Source organism: Leptosomus discolor, chromosome 7 (assembly GCF_034619465.1).
Source record: "Leptosomus discolor isolate bLepDis1 chromosome 7, bLepDis1.hap2, whole genome shotgun sequence".
Taxonomy (NCBI): Eukaryota; Metazoa; Chordata; class Aves; order Leptosomiformes; family Leptosomidae; genus Leptosomus; species Leptosomus discolor.
Window position 1 is genome coordinate 31297495 of NC_141397.1, and position 21542 is coordinate 31319036.

Genomic DNA, 21542 nt, shown 5'->3' on the forward strand with positions numbered 1-21542 from the left:
TGAGGAGGAGTATGTTCTTGCTGGGTAGAATCTAGATTGATTCCTTAAATCCCTTCTCAATCTTAAGCCTTAGTAACCCAAGCCAATGAAATTAACCATTAAAATGCAATGAAATACTGTAGCTCTTGGTTAAAAAAAAAGTTATTTACAGTACAAACACTTTTCAGGTTTGGATGGCTGATACAAAACTCTGAATCTCACATCGACTATATTTGTCATCTGTGCAGGGTGCTGTCCAGGCCTTGTTTAGGTATTGGGAGTATTCATTTTGTGATTATTTCTTTGGCTATTGGCTATTGGCATTCTCTGAGTAAACACTTTTATTAGTGCTTGGGAAAGGGTAACAGTTGTTGCCTCAGAGACAAGTAGATATCCCTTCCAGCTGGTAAAACAGTCTGCCTGTTCCAGTACTGTGACTGTCTCTCCACCCTGTTGTTTCCCTACAGCCAGTAGCAAGCTGTTATGGTTGTCACCCTCTCTGCAGCTCCTGGGGAGGGAAAGGAGCAGAGAAGAATGAAAAGATGGGCCAGAGTGGCACGTTTTACATGGCTTACGTATGGTGGTCTCCGAATCAATCTTTCCTTGTATACTTTGGAGTGACCTAAAGGTCAGATGGGGATAAGGCTAGGGCTAGAGCTGAGGGGATGTCCCTCATTGTCCTTTTTGTTTCTACTGCAAATGGACAAGAGCCCAGGAGACCAGAACTAGAAATATGGCTGTTATATTTGTCACTTACACATTTTCCAAGTACAACTTAAATTTGAAATGCAGTGTGATCCATATGTTGCTACACCACTGTTTATCTTTGTTCTGTAGGTGACAGAGAGAGAGTTGAAATCTGGAGGGGCAAATACAGCAGTGACAGAAAAGAACAAAAAAGAGTACATTGAGAGAATGGTTAAGTGGCGAGTGGAACGAGGAGTGGTTCAGCAGACAGAGGCCCTGGTCCGTGGCTTCTACGAAGTAAGTGACAAAACAATGCTCCCAGAGGCTTCCATTCCTCATCTGAATGAGACGACCCCATGGTTAAACTCTGCTTCATCGGTACGGCAGGAAACAGCTAAACAGGTGGCAAGGAATTTGGAGTGCCTGGGTCTGTAGAGACAGGGGCTTTGGATATAGCATGTTTAGCATTAAGGGAGAAAGGAAAGGAATGTGTGTTCTGAATATGATAAAGCATAACAATCAAGAGTTAAGAAAGATACTGCTTTCCATTGGCATAGTAGGAGAAATAGGCATTTGTAAATTTTGTTTTGCCCTGTTGTGGTACAAAAGAAGGTTGTGAAGAGTTGCACGCTTCAGCGAGGAGCTGGTGTGACACACTGGCTCTTTAGGGACTCATTCCAATCCTAGGTTGGTCCTAGGATGCAGTTGCCTATTGTCTCGCTGATATTCATGGACGCTGCTTCATTGTTGTCCCTGGATTTTGCTAGTTTATCTTTGCTGAAGACCTGGATCTGAGAGCATCCTTCTGGCAAAGCTGCTACAAGAACTGCCAAAGACTGGATGAAAACATGTGGCTTGGCTCACCAACTCATATAGTCACCTATTCTTGCCTCTTACTAGTCATAGTCAAACATGTAGCTTGCCCTGGCAGCTGCATAATGTAAGTAGAAGTTGAGGGCTATCTCGCAGAGGGAAATTAAGTGGAAAAATGGCAACCCTGGAAAATGAAACAGCAGATAATGGACTTGCAGAATAATACCGAAAACTGATGGCTCCAAGCAGCCATGCACTGACATTTACTCGGGGTGGAAGCCAGTGAGGGTGGCAGCCAGTGAGGGTGGCTCTGTAGCTGAATAGACTTGGTCAGCCCTTTCCTGTAGAAAGGGGCTGGCGAAGTGACTCCATGTGGCTTACTAAAGCGCACATATGGTTCGCTAGCTTTTTCTGCCTGTGAATACTGCTGGCCGTTAAAGCTTTTGGTTTCACATAATGAAAGTGAACCTCAGCTGCATCTTCAGTGGATGAAGACCTGAGGGCAATTCTACACAACTGTAATCAAATTCCAGTGAGAAAAAAATATAAAATAAGTTGTCCATATTACAAATCTAGTCTTTGACTATCAAAATCACTTGTCAGAATGAATGTAACAATGAAAAATGTTCTGCACAGATTATATCCTGTCGCTTGTATTGTTTCATTCTGGTCAAATCTCTCGTGTCGTCGTTGTTTTCAGCTCAAAACATCAGCAGACTCTCTGAAGAAGAACACATTTATCAGCAGAGGAGTGAAAGTTAGCTATCAGCATGCAGACTTCATCAGAATAAAGAGCTGGCCATCAGACTATAGGTTTATGAGACATTGCATCTGCTTTACTTCCAGTCTGAAACTGTGTTTACAAGTGTTTTTTGTTCTAGGTTGTAGACTCCAGGCTGGTCTCTGTTTTTGATGCCAGAGAACTGGAGCTGGTTATAGCTGGCACTGCAGAAATAGATCTCAATGACTGGCGTAACAATACGGAATATCGTGGAGGTAAACTGCCTGCTGATGCTTATTAATATCTTGATTGTTTTCAGTGTGAAAAATGAATGACTGGTCCATCATTTCCTTCTGTCTTTCCTGAGGGAAATGCCCTATTTTGTTCAAAAAGTTTTTATGAAGAATAATTCATGAAATAAAATAAGTAAGATATCAGGTTTGGATCAGCAGATGTAATAATACTAAAATTCCTTCTGCTACTTCTATCCAGATGTTACCCACTCAATTCCTACTGACAACAGGAGTTTTGACTATTAAAGACTTGAAAAGGATTTGCAGTATTAGATCTAAAAGGTACTTACTCAGATGACTGTGAATTAACTCCTGGCCTCACTGAAAGCGGTATCACAAGTCCTCTTGGCTTCATCAGAGAGCTGAATTCAAGAGCTGAATTTCATGGTTCCCAGCTACGCTTCAACAACATACGGATCTCACTTAACTGTCCCCTCAGCCTAGACAACAGTTGGATTTTTTCCCTTCTCCTCTACTCCTTGGCCTGGTTTTACTTTAAACGCTGAGCATGATTTATCCAGGCTGTCTTGGATGATGGATAAATGTGAAATCCACCAGTTCTGCACTACAAAGGGAAAGTCCCTGAGGTTCACACATCCTCCCCTGAAATACAAGGTTTAAGTCTTTGCTAGTCACTGCCCAGCCTTTGCATTACCTTGAAATACGCAGCTTACCACAAGCACAGCTGGTCCCCAAAGTTATTCTCCTACTTTTTTCTGTTTGGCTATTGAAACAGATTCAGCCTGGGTTTATGCTGGCTTTCACTAGCACAAACCAAGGCACAGAGCCCCTCCGGTGGGACGTTTGCCAGGGAAGGGGTTGGGGCAGCAAACTCTTCTCCATATGTTCAACACTATTGCAATCCAAAAGAGAATTTATTTGGGAACCAGAAATTGTTAAGTTTTTAGGACTCGTGCTGTGTGGCATATCACAATTGATCTTTTATATCTCATGCAGTTAACCCCAGTTCTTGCCAAGAGATCTGTGAGAGGCCAATGTTCCTCAAATACGTATTTGAGTGTCAGGGTTTCAAATGAGTTAGTGATATTATAGTATCCACAACCAGGACAAGATGGGGGCTGGGACCTACTACTCATCAAGAACAAGATGTATTGTTAGGTCAGGATGTTTTCAGTAGGAAATCTACCACCCCGTGCTAGCGGGAACATATTTTGATGTTACACTTCCCACTTGGAGGGGGTGATTTTAATTTCTCTCTCTTGCCTTCTTGGTTTAGGTTACCATGATGGACACATAGTAATACGGTGGTTCTGGGCAGCAGTGGAGAGATTTAACAATGAGCAGAGACTCCGGTTGTTGCAATTTGTCACTGGAACATCAAGTGTGCCATATGAAGGCTTCGCAGCTCTCCGAGGGAGCAATGGGCTACGGCGCTTCTGTATAGAGAAATGGGGGAAAATAACCTCCCTCCCAAGGTATGTCCCAACTAGGATACGAAAGCAGAAATTCTGTGAGAAAGGTGAGCCTGCTACTTTGTTGCATCTCTCTGCCAGTGAAAGATAACGAATACAGTAAGGACATCTTAAAACAGCAAAGAAACAATTATCACTTTGTTCTATAATTACATTCAGAGAAAAGTGGGGGTTTTTGCTGACTTTGTGATTTGCAGGCTCAATCTAAACTACTTCGAATCATGGGAAATGGTTAAGATGAAGATTTCCATAGGTCCAAACGCAGTTATCTTATTTTGATTCTGGAACAGATCCAGACCAGCAGGAGCCTGTTGGCTGATGCTGTTCCCTTTACTTCCAAAATACTAGTAAAAATACTTGTGAGTTTACAGAGCCATAAAAGCCAGAATCTGTCCCTGAGTTCTGGCCAGAGACCTGAGTGTAATCCCTTCATTTGCTCTGATAGTCCCACTTTTTTGTCACAGAGAAGCTTAGTGAAGGGACTTCAGAGCATGTGGTGATAATACCCGATTGGTCACGTCTAGCTCAGCTAGGAGCAAATGAGCCATAATGTCATACAGAGTCAACAGATTTCACAGTGCTTCCCAGAAGAGGGGTCATCTTCCTTTGCAGAACAAAGGGACTGGGGCACAGAGGGGTGGTCTGACTTGCCTAAGGCCACCCAAGAGTGCCATGGCACAGCCAGTGATACATTCAGCTCTGAATTCTGCTCCAGCACTTTATCGGTGACCGGCACTCACACCTCACTGAAGTGTGTCACCTTTTCTTGAGGTCCTTATGGTCGCCTGAGGCTCTGCCCCATTGAGATTACAGAGCATTTTTTTGATGGGGCCGCATCTCGGCACCTCTGAGATACTTTAGCTGCGTGACCCTTTTACATAACATTTGCCCTACAAAGGATGCTTTTGTCTTGCTCTTATCATTTGCTTTCAGCTGTGCTCTAAAGGAGGCTGCTTGATGGCACAGAGCAAAAAATCTCTTCCCTCAGACCTTGCAAATATATTCAGACAATCAATTAACAATGGGTCTGGTCCAGTTTTCTGGTTACTTGCCATCCATGCCCCAGAAGCATACTATAAGATACGAACTTGAGCAGACCTCCAAGGTCTTCTGGAGAGGGAAGGTCCAAATATGGTCATCCTCTTAATCCAAGCCTGCTCAAGCCTATGTTTATGCAGTAGGGAGATGCAGGAGCTGGACTAGGACACTATATCAGCAGACATTCAGAGCTGACATCTTATGTGGACTCCCTCTAAAGCCAGGAAAAGGGAAAAAGTGTTTTTAAGGCACAATTCATCTCACCTTAATTTTTATTTTAAAATAGCTCAATTGAATCACACCTGCTACATTCTGATTCATGTCCATCGACCATAAATACTCTGCAGAGACTGTGTGGAGAACTAGGGCCTACATGAAAGCTAGATGTAGGCACTGAGATTTAAAACTAGATGAAAACATGTAAGGCCAGTGAGATGGCTCATGCCTTCTGAGCTTCAGCCAGCAGTGTGGAAAGAAAGCCTGAGAGCTACAGATTGTTGTGCATAGGCCAGATCCTCCTTTTGCAGCACGCATACAGTCTGGTTTTGCGTAAGCGTTTCAGCACTGACCAAGGGCATTCCTGCTTGTAGACAGGCAGCAACTGAGAGTCACAGACTTGTGCAGCATTTCTGTAGAGGTCTCTTTGCATCCTTCTGGGATGGAAAGGGGCAGAGGGGAGGGTGGACCTTGGCGGGTGCACAGAAAGTGCCCTGGGCTGACCCATCAAGTTCTGAAAAGGTAATTGGCCTCTTTCTGCTCTGCTTAACTTTCTTTGTGAACCTAGGCATTACTTATGACCTAGATTCAGTTAGCCTCGAGATATTCACATTAATGACTTTATGTTTGTCTGCAGATCACTGAACTTGTTGCTCTCCCTGAAAGAGGCCTCTTTTCCAGGTGAAAGTTGTTAGCACCTTTTAGAAGTCTTAGAGCTTTGCATTCATTTGAGCCAGGGGAAAGAGAAACAACACTTGCTCATGGGGAATAAACACAGCTTGAGCACTGTGAATTATTACCTGTATTTTTATAAAATTATGGGGTGCTGCCAAGTATACACAGTGTTAAGAAATACATAAAACACACAGGCTAAACCTGGAGGCTTCCTAAATCCTTAGTTAAGCAACTAAATAAATATTATTTTAAACTTTTTTAAAATGCCTGATTATGGATTGCTCATGTTTATTTAGATTTACTTAGGTATTTACTTAGATTTCAAGGCTAAAAAAACCCTCATATGTCATATCCTGTAGGCCTTTTGGCCCCTGTGATGTGAGTGTAACTGACTTTAGCTGTTTAAAATAAACCACAACAAATTCCCTTCTCTCTCTAACAATTCCTACAGTTTCACAGTGAGACTTACCCTTGCTCCACGTTTTCAAAGTCCTAGCAAAAAAAAAAAAAAGCAGCTTTCTTGTGTCTTAGCAATCATCAGATTGAGCCGTTTATGTGCTTAGGTATGGATTGCACCTCTTAATTACTGGCCTTAGTTCTTAGGCCCTGACCCAATAAATGCGGTGCTGATGCATTTGGCTTTGCTGACATCCAGGTAGATGGTGGGTCACTGGGGACAGGTTACTCTGGCCTTTGGGTTTTCAGCTGCTTTACAAGTATTGAGGTAACTTTAGCTCTGTCAGGAGAGTCCAGGGCTCTTTCTGTATTCTCTCACTCCTCCAGATGGCTGAAGTAGTTTGGCGATTTCTCCCTTACTTCTTGTCCTTACACCTTGGCAATGGAGCATGCAACTGGCATTTGCTTATGTAGTGAGCAAAGAGGTGATAATACCTAAACCAGCTGTGCTTTTGCGCGTGCAACAGCAGCGTGGCACTCCCAGAAAAGAGGCATGGTATAAATTTCTAAAATGCAACACTTTTCAAAGAATAGCCACTAATACATAATGCCTAGAATGCTTCTTGAAAGCACTGAGGATAAGCAAGACTTTTTCAGGAAGGCTGAGAATCCAGTAATTGCATTCTAAATTGGTGGACTTGTTCATCAGTACCAGTTCCCCCACATGAACAGTGTAATGGTAGTGTGATATGTTCATCTCAGAAAAATGAGAGTTAGATTACACCAGTGGTTTATTGCTGGAGTGTGCACGTGTACCAGACACGTTATCTATATTTACTTCGAGACCACACATGTTAGAAAGTCAAAGTACTGAACAGCTCAGAGATGCTGCTCTAATCCCAGATCTCTAGATGATGACCCTAGAGCAGGTTCCAAAGAGACTGCCTGATTTACAGAACTGTCAGTGTAAATCTGCAGCATGGTTTCTTCCAAACTGATGTAGCTTGTCGTACAAAATAACAGGTTCAACCGCGTGTTCGTCAAGGCTGACTTTTACTTTCCCTATCTAATATGCAAAACTTTCTCCCAAAATAAAGGAGTTGTGTATTTTACTTCTTGTAACTGGTTGCCTGAGTAGGCATGGATGGAGAATTCTTCTGAAGTAGGAAGCCGCTCTTCATCTTTCCTGGCTCATGTAGGTATTTAACACGGAACCAGCTTTTAGCAGTAGTTCTACAAGGACTTACTCTTTGTTCCCCACCAAACATTAATGAACAGATACTGGCTTTCCAGCTGGAATAGCATAGCTTCATCTGATATTGTGGGAGCAGAACTGCTGGCCCAAAACAAACCTGTGCAAAGAACTAGTGGTGTTTTCTACTATAGTAGAAAGTATAGCATATAGCTCTAGGAGGCAACAGTTCCCTCTTCTTAAATCCCCAGCCGGTGAAAGTGTTCAGTGCCTACAAATGCCACTGCTCCATCTTATAGTTGCACTTCTCACCTGGCCAAAACTCCTGCCAGCTCCGAGGTTATTTCTGTTTGAGTATCAATTAAGGACCTCAGCATGTATCCCAGTGATTCAAATAATCATACTTGACACAATGAGGTCACTTTCCCCAGCAGTGCTGAGCTGCAACTACCCTTTCATCAGAAGACATTTTCATTCAGCGGAGTAATATTAGTGATTACCAGCATACTGTCTGTGGGTTATGTATAATAAAGGTTATCAGTCAATCTTTTGTAAGATAATTCTGTCCCTCTCTATTAGATGATCAAGTGTTTAATCACTCCAGAATCCCGTATAGCAATTAAAAAAAGATTGTGTGTGACTACAAAACCTTTGTTCTCATTTCTTTCTTTCCCAGTGGTGTGTGTGTGCTTTGCTGTCTTTTATCATTCCTTATCTCCCATCCCTCTTCTCTTTCCTCTTTTCTCACATTTGACAGAAATACCATCTACAACTTTGCATTCATCTATAAAGCAGTGGTTCCCAGACAGCATGTAAGCGTTCCTTCTTACAGACAAAAGGAACAAAAGTTGATACCTATGGGTCCTGAGGTTGATCAGAGAGGGGTTTGTGGGTTCGTCTAAAGAAAGCAAGGTGGAAAGGAGAAATGCCCAGTTTCTGCCTGACAGGCATGTTTATGTTAGAATGCAGGTCTTGTTTTAGTTGATAGGTTCAGGCTATAAATGAGATAGGAGGAGGTTCTGTGCACACTTACTGCCTTTGGACTGTCATCATTATGGGGATTAAAGGAAGTGACAAAGAAAAGAAGAGTGCAAGAATCTTAAAAGCTTATAATTTTTAGAGAATTCTTAAAAGAAAAGAAATAGCACAGCACTGTGAACAGTGAGCAAGACTAAAGGTTCAGACTCACCAAAACTACTTGGAGCAATAAAGACAGACTGCCAGGCAGAATGAAATTTTAAGTGGTCCATTTACTGCTTTACTTACTGGAGGATGAGGGCACATGAGGGTCAGAGCTGGTTTACATGACTGTTTCTTGCGTTTTCTTCTAGAGAAGCCAGAATCCTTTCCATAAACGCTCTTTCCAATCTAATTCTTATTCCAGACCTCTCACTCCCTGAACACCCTCTCAGATGTCAGCAGGCTTATGTGGTAGGAGGCTTAATCAAGGGAAGAAAGACTTTTCTCATAGCTATGACTGTTTCTTGCATGGCTGGTATAATGTTTTTACCCCAGTATGTGCAGCAATCCCCTGGATTATGCTTGCTGCAGTCACTCTCACTGGGATCAATAGTAGGAGGTCAGCATCATTCAGGAGGAATTTACGCCTTTGGAGGACAAGGCACAGAGTTAGGCAACAGTGGATGTTACAGAAAACATCCTTTATTTTTGGGTTGCCTCTTATATTGGCCTGTATTATTGCCTCTTAATTGCCCTGTGTAGTGCAGTACCACACAGCATATGATATAACAGACAAGAGGCTGAGCAATTTGTCTTTAGTCCAGCTTGGAAAATAAAGGTTTCAGCTTTCACTTTTGAGAGGCAAAGGCGCTATGCACAGCAATACTGAGGGGAGAGGGAACACTGAATGAGGAGGAGTCCCAATCAACCCTCGCTCTTATTTCAGGTGAGGCAGAATATGTTGTTCAGTTACACAAGTAGACACCATATCTGACCTGTGCAGCAAAGAACCACTTAGGCCCATTGCTGAATGTATACCAGGCAATTCTGCACCCAGTTACCTTGTTGTGAGATTGAGTGGGCTTCACTGGCATCACCATTAGTTTCACAGACCAGAATTTGAACTCAGGTTTTGCCCTTAGCAGTATATTGGTTTGCACCTTATGTAGGTAGAAGCATAAACCTAACCTGCATAGTACTCCTGAAAATTAGGTTTCAATTTTGATTTGATGATGCTTTTTGGAGTGAAAGGATTTTTTCTATGAAGATGTTGAACTGCAGAACAGAAGAGTGTTGCTTGCAAAATGCCTCAGTGTTTCTAGGCATGTTAACTTTTTCTTCCTTTCTTTGCAATAGTTTCTCCCCACAATAAATTCCTTGAGACCTCCTATAGAAGAGCCCGCTTCTGTAAACAGCATAATAGGAAAAGGAATTGATCTTTTTGCCAAGTTTGACTAGGGCAAGGATGACTAAAAGTCAACAGCGTTGCAAAGTTGTTTCATAGCCATTATGAAATGAGATGGATAATTATCAGTCAAGATGAATGTCTGCAAGGAATTCAACACCAGAGTCAGTGGCTGAGGATATGTGCGCACCACACAACAGGATGCATGACAGCAATGCCTGAGATGCTGTGGTCTTGTCCAGATAAATGTGCCATGGTTAAGTACAGTACAGAGATACTGCTTTAGGTTCAACAAAGCTGTATTAGCAGAATCCACACCTGACCCCCGTGACTATGCTGCTTCCAATTCTGGAGCCGGGCAGCTGAGCCCCTCAAGCCTGGCTGTCTCTGAATGGTGCTGTCCTGCCTATGATAAACACATTCTGAGCGGTCTACAAGAATCCTTCAGTTAATTAACTCCTAGTGGTTGATACATATTGGCAATGGATTGTAGAAACAACTAGGCTGCCAAAGATTGCTGAGATAAACAATAAACAGTGCAGAGCCACTCATGGATAATACACGAGCTGCCACGTTTAATTTCAAGAGATGTATTAAGTAATGGCTTTATTAATGTTCCTTTTTCACAACTCACATGTTCCCAGCTCATTTCCACAAATTCTGTGTTTATTGTATGTTCTTTCTGAGAGCGACCAGCTAACAAATCTTCATTCAGAAGAGGAAAAAGGATTGTAAAATCTCTCCTAATTGAAATTCTGTGATGCAGTGAAGATTACGTGCCTCTGGCTATTTCAGTTGCCTGATTGCTTTTAATGATTCACCATTGGTGCTTGATAAAACTCTCCCTCTGAATCTGCAAGTCTCAGGCCAGCCCATCTACCAGTATCATATTTTTCTCACTTTGTGGGTGGCCTAAGAGATGACTAGCACAATTTCAGACAGTTTCTCCAAGGTATCTCTTCTGCGTCAGTTTTGAACAAATAACACTGAATTAAAGTATGAGACAGAAAAGCTAAAAGTAAAACAACTTCATGGCTTCTAAAAATACTAGGGGCCAGAAGCTTAGATGGCATTGTTAGCCGTTGGAGCTACATTTCCTTCTGTAGGGTTTTGTCAGTTCACATTTATCAGAGGGAGCAAGAGGAAAGAGAAATGTTTCTAGCATCATGTAAAAACTCCAAGGTAACTGGAAAAAAAAAAAAAAAGAAACCATTTTAATGAAAATTTGCCCTGCCTGTTTGTTGAATGAGCCCAACAATTTTTCAGTCAGTTGAAATACATGAACTGGTGTGGCTGGGACTGTTTCTTTGCTCCACATTTGTATAGCACCTCACACAGTGAAGTGCGCTCTGCCTCTGGGTCTAATTGCTGCTACCAGAAAAGCTGCAACAAGGTGGAGGCGTGTGTGGAACCCATTCCAGGGATTCTTTTGAAGGTGCTGCCAACTGGGGGTAAATATAACGATAGAACTGGGGGAAGAGGGTCATCAAGTTGGCAGCATGCTTTGCACAAAATATTTTGCTTTTGCCTTGGCTATTACAAATAAATAACATTTAAAGGCCAGACTTGCAGCAGATGGCCAACAGCTGACTTACAGGAACATTTTCAGCAACCTTGCTTCTTCCATTAGCAGATCCCTGAATGGTCTCTTACCAGCCAGCCCTGCCTCACTGTAAGCACATGCTGAGCCCATTCTGTCAGTACAGTTCATCACATTATGCTTGTCCACTGGTGCAAAACTTACTAGCTGCTCCTGTTGGATGTACAGCTGATTTGCATTTTTTTTTTTAAAAAAAACTCAAAGCAACAAGAATTATAGTAGCAGAGTTTTCTGTCTGTCACAGCTTCTCAGTGACCTCCAGCATTCTTCTCCATGAAGATCCCTGCAAGAACCCTGTAACATCTAATGCAGGGATAGCAGAGACTGATGTTGATACTTAGCTTGTGTCTTCTATTTGAAATATTCATGTGTATGTGCACATATATTTCAGTACCTCAGATTTTGGCAGAATTGAAGAGTTTTACTTTAAGAGTCAGAATTTCTTTTTCTCTCTCTTGAGTGAACTTGAATGTCTTGAGTCTCAGTAGAAACTTTTTTTCTCAGTTCTTATTTTCTGAAGTTATCTAGATTAAACCTAACATGTAGTATGTTTTCCTTTTGCAGGGCACACACATGTTTCAACCGTCTGGATCTTCCACCTTACCCCTCATATTCTATGCTGTATGAAAAGCTGCTGACAGCTGTTGAAGAAACTAGCACCTTTGGACTTGAATGAGGGGGTTCAGGCACTTCTGGTGGTTTTCTGGCTGATGATGTCACCTTTCCTGTCTACCATAATTTGATCTTGGTTTCCCATGTTTTTATTTTTGAAAACAAAACAAAACAAAAAAAATCAAGATTAACAAAAGCTGTGCATGAAGAACTGCCGCCCTCTTCTAAGATCTAACCTTCATGCTTTCATCCTGTTTCAAATGGACTGCTAGTCTGTATGCAATAGAAAAACAACTGTCTCAAGGTTTCTGTATATCTCTACATACCTCCATTAATAACAATGAAAATACAAATGCAAGTTACACTACACTTGACCAAATGTTAATAAATGTTTACTTCCACCTACGTTGATTAAAAAATAAAAAAAAAACCTCATCAAGCATTCCAAGCTTTTCTATGCCCACATCTTCTAAATCAATTCACAGCCCATCTTACTTCTTAACTGTTGAATCCAGTACTAGGAGCTGGTCAAATATATCTTCATCCATCTTTGTTTTCCCTGTATGTATTGTCCATCTGAGAGACACCTATGAGCAAAACTGAAATTTTTATATACGAACTCATGATCCACATCAGTTGCATCAGCTGGAACTGGCCCAGATACATGGTGCAGATAAGACCTTCAAAAACTTTAAAAAAAAAAAAAAAAACCAACCTGTAATGCAATGCAAAGTATAACAGCGATTGTTATGATTGTTACTTGCCAGTACTGGAGAGAACTTGCACTTCAGAGATTTTGGGAGGGGCATCTCCATTGTAATGTTTACCACACAAAAAGCACAAGGTCGTGCACGCTCAAGAAGGATGTTTTATTATGTAGCATAAAGGACAAGGCTCCCTTACCTTAGTATTGTACATGACAAGGAAAAGGGGAAATAAGAAGAATGTTCTACTCTTATGAATACCCTTGGGTTCTATTTTACCAGATGTTTGTTTCCTGATGTTTAAAATGCTCCTTTCCAAATGAGAAGTCAGACAATCCCATCCCCTGTGTCAGAAGCCATTTACTTTCTGTCAGGCTGGGCTGATCTATGGTTGCTGGGGGCGGGTTTTGGTTCTGTCATTCTTGTTTTCTTGTTCAGTGGAAATCTCCATAACCTCAAAAGCAGTTGTAGAGAGAAGATTTTAGTCTAGGGTCTATTAAACGAGAAGCTGCAGTGAATGAGGGTGCTTGTCAGGGATGAAGGGGACTGTAACTCTCTTGAGTTAAGACTTTGTTGCACTTCTTCTTGGAGTAAGCCCAGAGGCCCTGCAGTCATGTTAGATACCGCTAAACTAAAGGCCTAGCTCTTGTTACTGCAGGCATATCCCTCTTCAGTTTGGTGTACTTTGCAGTCCAACTCTGAAGCCAGGGAGCGAAATGAAAACAGCAGTAGGCTTGTCTTTGGATGGATTTTGCTGAGGCTGTTACAGTCAACCTCATGCACTGATTGTGTTCTATTTATTAATCTTTGCTGCCCTCATTTTCCAAGACTAATCTCAGATTGAAAGTGTTTGTCTTAACTGGGAAAAGGAAGTACAAAGTATCTTGTGACACTAAATATATTAAAGGATGCATGAAATGCAAAGTGAGAGACATATGAAGGGTGAGTGAAGGTAAGTGAGAAGGTCACATTGGTGTCTAGCAGCTCACATGAAACACCACACCCCCATGGGGGCTTGTTACTGTAGTTTTGCGTTAGCTATGCTTCAGAAAGCTGTAAAATCAGGAGATCAGTTCAACGTCTGACACATCTAATTCCTGTAAGTTTGCTCTCCAGCGAAAAGAATTGGGCCCTGCTTTCCCACATATTTTTATGGTGGCTATACAGAAACTCACCGCACATGAAAAACTGCATTCTGAGAGTTTTAGATAATTCTCTTGCTTCGATTCTTAGGTCAATAGGTATTTGAAAGGTGATGGACCCAAAAACATGTTTCTAAGCAGAAATATTAGCTTTTGTTAATGATACATAAAAAATCTGGGATATTTAAATTGCCCCGTTCATTCTATTTCTGTGATATTTCAGCCACTTTTATACAAATTTACTGTATGGCTTTTACTGAGAATCTTGTTTTATAGTACGTTATTATTATTGCTGAGTACTCATATTACAGTTGCAGATGGAGGCTGCAGCTACAGGCCAGCTTTATTGTACCAGACACCGAAAATGATGCTTATTATTTCCACAAATGAGCTCTCAAGCATCTATTCCATGTGATCAGCCCCACTGCACAGTAGAGACGGCAATCTTAACTTTTTTTCTGAGAGCATCTGTCATATGCACATGAATTACATCAGAGCAAGCCACACCAGGAGAGACTGAACAACAAAATCTTCCAGTGTATGTAATTTCTGCCTCTTCACCACTGGGCCCCAAAATCCAGTGATTCCTGTATGGTTCTTGTTTTATTGCTGGTGATGTTATAAAGTTACCTGCGCTATGTCGAATGGTGGATGTCTTCCAACAATAGAAGAAAAGAAAGAGAAGTATCCAACTGGTTGGTCCGTGTTTGGCCAAGGAGAATAGTGCATCAAGAGCTGTCTCATTAACATAGTAAAAAAGTAAAAAAAAAAAAAAAAAATCAATCTTTACAATACTGTATAGTGAAATTTTTTTAAGTATTTAAAAACTATATTTTATTACGAAAAAGTGAAACTATTTTTTGTAACATAATAAAACGTTTGTATTTCAGAGACAGCATCAAACCCCCCTGACTGAAACAAGGAAGGCTTCCTCCTGAAATTCTTCTTCATGACGTGTTACTCACCACATACTACGCTAGGTTAGGTGTTGTGCTTCTCCGTGTTTGGTAGGTGCCATCTCAAACACCTGGTCTGTTACTGCTCTGGGAAACGTACAGCATAGCCAGCTACTTCCCATCAAAACCCTTGGTCCAGGCTGTCTTTCAAGTGCACAGCCTAGTATTTTGAAAAGGTTGCTTTCTTAGGTGACTGCGATGACACCAAAGTAACAAGGTTGTGCAGATTTCCTTGCAAGTTTTTTCGGCTCTAAAGCCAGGAATAGAGGAAGACAGTTGGCTATTTTCTTAAAACAAAGAGAAAGAAAATGCCGTGCTCTGCCTTTCTTGCATTCTACCATTCCAGTCCTATCCCTCTCTCTTTCCAAGTGCCCTACCCCGATAGGTTTTCAAACACTGACATTACCTGTAGGATATCCGGATCAACACTTCACAGTGCATTTCTCCATTCATTGCATCATACCGTGGGCTGAAACCGGTCCCAGTCTGGAGTGAAGGGGAAGCCATGCATCTGAGTAGCACCATAATGTTAGAATAAGTGAGGCAGTGAATGGTGCTAACAGGAGAGAGGGAGGAACCCATCTCCCTTGCCCTGTTATTTAACCTGCCCATTAAGGAACTGATTGACTCTGTTGTTGTTATTATGCATATGTAAGGCATATACCCTTCCTTGTCCACCTTTCGATTCAAGTGTTGTTGCTGACTCGTATAATCACCTGTGCTTTCCCCAGGTCTGCATTTTCATTTGTAAAACACTGACTGTTAATTACAGAATTTCTGGTTTTGTTGTTTTCCCACAGGAAAGAAGATAAGATATTCCATAGGGCAGATTTACAGTGAAATAATCTGTTCAGCTCTTTCACCTCAGTTACCTATAAACACAGTGGTGGCTAGATTAAGACATGACATCAGCACCAATAGATTTTAAGTGAAAAATGGAATAGGCAATCTAACAGCTTTTGTGAACTGCAGTTTTCAATAGGAGCAATGAATGTTGGTAATTTCTATGTTCAGTTTCAGAGGACCCATATGTTTCTCAAAGTGATTGTGATGGTATTAATGGCAGAGAGATGGAAAGTGTTATCTCTGTTCATGAAATCCTGTTGCCGTACTAGCATTAAGCAGAAGATATGAGAGTGAAAATAGGTATTTTAAATCATCGGTAGGTCTTCCCCCTTGAAGTAGTCTCGCTGGCTGTTCAACCACACAAGCTGTGCAGGATTTGATCCAGTACAAACAACCGTACCTTACTGTTCATCACATCAGGTCTAAACCTTGCAGATGCTGTCACTTCAGGCTGCAGTACGTTACATGAGCGTTCCGCTTCAATCATGTGGCTGTGCATACTCAGAACCTTACTTTTAAGTTCTAGGGAGGTCTGTGACTATCACAAGGCAAGAAGTGAGTGGTCTAAGCTACATCTAACGGAGAAATCATGAGTCTTGTACAGGTCTGACACAGAGAACTTTTTTCACACAGTTTGCTCAAGTGGCTGTAGTTCGTAGTCTAGTCTGAGAGACAGCCTGTGGGCGGGGGGGTGTTTGTCAGGTTTGTGTTTTGTTGTTCTAGTTTCACTGTAACAAATAGTTGACATACCTCTAGTTGAAAACAGTACGATACTAAATTTGGACATGAAAATCAAATAAGAAATAAGCTAAAGTATACACGCACAGAGGATGAGTTAAACTCATCCTTCACTGTTAATCCTGTGACAGTCTATGGAATTCCAGAAGGACAAATTTCACTGGAGATTTGTTGAATTTCTGTTGAAATAATAATTATTTTCCCTGTCTCCATAGTAATATTAATAGGGCTTCCCAGTCAAGATTAAACACTTTCAGTCAAATGCAGACCAACAGATCTTTCTACAACAAATGCGGTGCTTTTTTATTATTATTCTTGCCGTACCTCAGTGTTCATTATTAAAAGAAAAAAAAAAATGACTGCAATATTCTAAATCTGGGATAGGTTTTCCAGTGATCACAAGGTCCAAAAGACTGGATTGTTACTTTCTCTCTAGTGAGTCACGTAGTTCCTTTGTTCTAGTTGAAAAACAGATGCCTGTAGATAGTAGATACTAGGTATAGTAAATATTGTACCATTAGCCAAATTCCCTGCAGCTTCCAATTTATCTAACAGAAATGTCTGTTACAGTTTTTGTTAAAGACTACATAAAGTCAATGGCAGGAAAGGTCCTCATTATTGGACTGATTTTGCTTATATTGACAGAAAAATGTCACATGATACTCAGGCTGTGCTTTCTATTCAACCATATCACTATAGAGGAATGTCAATAAAATCACTTTGTTATGGCATTGTGTGGACTGTCTATTACAAATAACTTATTTCGTAGAGGATGTATTTTACTAGAGTGGGTGGAAACTGGCACTGGTGCAAGTCCACTGATTTAAGGAATTGCTCCTCCAGGATCTTATCCTTTCTGACCATTGCATTCAGGCCCTTCCACTGCTGTTGTTCAATTTCTCAGGGTACGTGTCTAAAACTTGAGGTTCTCCATGTCAATGTGCATAACCAAAGCCCCCATGCTCTCCTAGACTACCCTAAGACCAGCCCTGCCTTGAAAGCGTGGGGGTTTCTTCCTCGCTGTAGAAAATGCCTGGACAGAGGGATAAGAGAGATGTACGTACTACTTGCACATACCTCGCTTCTGGGTATAATTACTGCATTGTAGGTATGCAATGCAAGTGCAAAGGTGATTTCTTAATAGCATATGCTGGGTCTGCATTAAGTGTTGACAGCAAATGAATAGCAAGATGCTCTGGCATTCTCAGTGTGTCACACCCATTTCCCTACTGCTCCTCACTGTAATATCTCAGGCATGTTTCGTTAGCACATTCCAGGATAGATTAACATGCCTCGGATACAAAGTCAGCAGACATCTTGCTGACCATACTGTTTTCTTACACAAATGGCACCTCATAAGGGATCATGGTACAATATGAAGGACGGGAAAGCTTAAATACCAGGAGCGGGTTTTATAAGGAAAAGTATAAATCCATGGAAGACACTCCAACAGAAATGGTAAGCACATCTTGCACAAGACAAATCAGTAGCAAATGTGAAACTATGTGACTGTGAACTCTTAAGAGACCTTCTGCAGTCAGCACTGCCTGTCGTCACGTGTGGAGGAGCACAAGCCCACAGGGCCAAGGCCAGTGCCAGCTCTCCTGCGGCAGGGACGGCGGTGGTGGCACGAGCAGCACCCACCCATGCATGTGCCCAAGAAATTTGGGTCTCACAGCGCAGCCTTTATTCAAAACTTTTCTGACTCTGTGTGTGTGTGAGGAGGAAGTGGGGGCAGAGGGCGTTTGTGACACTGACCTACATTTCTCTGAACTTTTCACATATAAAGGAAAGAAAAATCAATCTTTACTAACAAGCAGTGAGATGAGCTCTGATCATTAGAGTATGTCAGAGGTGTCAGTTTCTGCAGTGGTGATCCGTTTATGAGGATGGACCTACGCCTTTGACCAGAACCCACTCTATGATGTATGTTACTGAATCTCTGTTAAAACAGCACAGGCCACCTGAAGCCTCCGTATGTACATCAGATATCTGTCTTGGCATGCTAACAAAACTCCATAATCCTGTAGGATATTACAAATCAATAATAATCCCTTCCCACCCGATGGTAGCAAAGTCATAGCTTTTTGCTACAATGGACAATAAATCCCCTGACGTTCATTCTTGTATAAGAGGCCAAGCTAGACAATAGCTGTCATTTCTGGAGAACAATGGAGAACAAAGCCACAAAGGATCTGCTATGTCTCCTCTAATCATAAATCCTCCTTGAGCTGCAAAGCCACACTCTTTTATTATATTTTAATTTAATTCTGGTAACATTCAACATCAATTTTGCCTGAAAATACCTTTCACAGATAGATCAAAATGAAGAGTGTGTGGCTTTCTTTGTTTAGTTCCTACCATCTTGGAATCAAGTTTTGAAGAAAAAAATTATACATTATTCCATCTGAAGCACATGCCCTGATTCTTGGATGTATTTGGCTTTGGTATAAAGCACATTTACATTGTTTTAACTCTACTGCAGATGAAGCTTATCCCCACAGTGCTGTGTTACAGCTCCTTGAGGCTGAATAGAACAGAAGTCACTGGAGAACACAAAGACTGCAACTAATGATGTTTTTTCCTGAATTGCTGGCCTGTAGGATTTCATATAATTAACTCCTATGGTATAAGAAGGGAGTGGAGCTGCATGAGCAAGTTTTCTGCGTCAATGATAAACAACAGTAATACTAAGGTCATTTGCCTTTCCTTCTGTGAAGAGTAATACACTTTAGAGACAGACCTTCGCCTTTTAAATTTTCCAATATGAAAACAGAAGGCTGGTTTGGGTTATTTTCTTTCCCAGTTATGAAAGCAATCAGTTATAAGAAAAAAAAAAGTTTCTGTAAATACTCTGTGGTGTGACACTGGAAATATATCCAGTCAGTTTCAAAATGGACCACAGACAGCAGCTGAAGAACTATGGTCGAGTGGGATTTCCTAATGCTGGTTTTCCAGAATCAAAACAGCATGCAAAAATAAATTGCACATGCTCCCCTTTTTCTGTTTTCAGCACTTAATGTGCCTCAGTCTGTAGACAAAGCAGTATAGGTACTTAACCAGCATGCCACAGGGAGTCATCGTATTTAGATAACAGCTTTTCAGGAATGTGGCTGGGGCAGCACTGGAATCTACTTAGGAACTTTGTTACAGGCTATGATTTGACTCCAGTACCTCTTTGGTATGTCTTGGTATTAAATCCCATCAGTGGCTTTTTAAGAATGACTGAAATCAGTGATACAGATTACTACGTAAGATTATACTTACAGGATGTGAGGATATGTTTACTGACAGCTTTGGCAATTGAATGTAGACTTCCAACTTCTGGTGTGTAAGTTATCAGCTTTCGTGATTCCTGCGTTGGTTAATAGAACTGGGACCTTAAGAGTTTAACCCCTACTACTGTGGTGTGCAAAGACACAACACAGCTTTTGAACATCATGATTGTTCTTCAACTACATGTTTCAGTCCTTCTAAGGTACAAACCAAAAGAGGTAAACGAGTCATCTTTATGCTCTGGCCACAGGCAGAATTTAAGTTGTGATACGCTCTGGGCTTTGTAAAATGAAGGCTAACTAATTTGTGAAGGATGACTCAGTCTTTGGGACCACCTTGGTGCTGCAGAGAAGCTGTGAAAGTGATCTGAGGAGGACCCAAAATAATGCATGGGGACCCATGTGATGTGTGATGTGTTTTCCAACTTGTAAATTAATGTTATTGTAATAAAACTCACATTCAAATGGAAAGTTCTGCAAAATACGAACCTGGGAAAGTATATGGAAAGGTTACTCTTTGGTTCTCAGAGCACAAGTTTAGTCGTCTATCCTGGAAACAGTGAAATCAAATACAATGAGCAAAAAAGAGGCATACGTGTTATTGCCACATGAGCTGCAGTTTATATCAAATCTCTCGCAAATATAAAAATGATTCAATGAAGCTGGCACTAATGATGCCTAGTGCTGCCACTTAGTGGAGCTGTGCTTTCCTTCCTTCCCTAAATTGGAAAAGTTAAGATTTTCTCTTGTTGTAGCCTCAGTTTGTAAAAAACTGTAGCATGGGACTGGTTTTCAGTGGTGCTGGATACTTGGAGCTCTTCTGTAAGTGGCTTTATAAGATGACAAGAAGCTTTTGAGCAATACAGGAGTGAAGCACCTCAGTGAGGAATGTGTGCTCTTCTTGTCCTGCTGTCTCATGTATAAAATAATCACATAAAAAAATAAGTAGAAATAAGAAATAATGTCATATTTCTGTTATAAATGGACCACAATGATGATTATTTGGGGTAACTCTTCTATCATGTACAAGTTGAGGAATGTCCTGCAAAGATCGAGCTAGAGTCAGACTGATACAACCGAGTAAAGGTTATGTTCCTATGCAACCCATTCGATCCACCTCTTCAGAGCAGAGCAGAAATCACCCTTTCACTCCCGTGCATGCAGGCAGAAATTGAAAAGGACATTCTTTTAAACAGAATACCTGTGGTGGTGTCTTCCACCTCACCTCCTTCTTCTCAGCTTGCAGGCCAAACACTGCTCATGAGAATGAATTCCTTGGATGCTACTGGCAGAAAAGAAAAAATACACTGAAATATAAAACTGTTAATGGTATCTGTACAGGCAGAAATCAATGTTTGTTATGCCATCTGAGTGCACGTGAGCATACAACAGCTAATAATATTTCAGTGATTGAAGCCAAATATACAAACAACAGGAAAAGAAGCATGTCTATTTTATCAGTAGGTAACGTATGAGAGTCACCAGCTAGATAATGTCTGTTAGCTTATCTCTAAATCAATCAAGCGTTGTTCAGCTCCACATATGTTTCTCCCTGTGTGGACAGCACATGTAAGCTTATGCTGCAGTATTTAAGACTAAGATCAGTGCTGGTTTGATACACAGGTGAGTCATAAAGCTTAATTCTTTCTACAGGGAAGATGTAAATTAATACAGCATATATCGGCTCAAGAATATTCTGGTACAACAAAGCCAATCATATTCTCTGCTATGGCTAGCACAGAATGCACAGAATTACTATGCATAGTAAAGCGGGAAAAGATTTTATTTTTTTATTTTAGTTTTCAAGACAGTAAAGCACAATTTTTCTTTTTGTCTTGTTTTGTGGATAATTCTTCTAAAG

General features: G+C 41.1%; 1 protein-coding gene across 1 annotated transcript in view; it reads left to right on the top strand.

Annotated features, from left to right (window-relative positions):
- The window catches only part of HECW1 (HECT, C2 and WW domain containing E3 ubiquitin protein ligase 1), a 174457-nt gene extending 162373 nt beyond the window's left edge, over positions 1 to 12084 (top strand). Inside the window, exons 24-27 of the mRNA XM_086467608.1 lie at positions 817 to 963; positions 2361 to 2475; positions 3731 to 3929; positions 11973 to 12084. Of these exons, the coding sequence (XP_086323734.1) occupies positions 817 to 963; positions 2361 to 2475; positions 3731 to 3929; positions 11973 to 12084 (573 nt within the window). The remainder of the gene's footprint in view (positions 1 to 816; positions 964 to 2360; positions 2476 to 3730; positions 3930 to 11972) is intronic.
- Positions 12085 to 21542: the final 9458 nt, after the last annotated feature.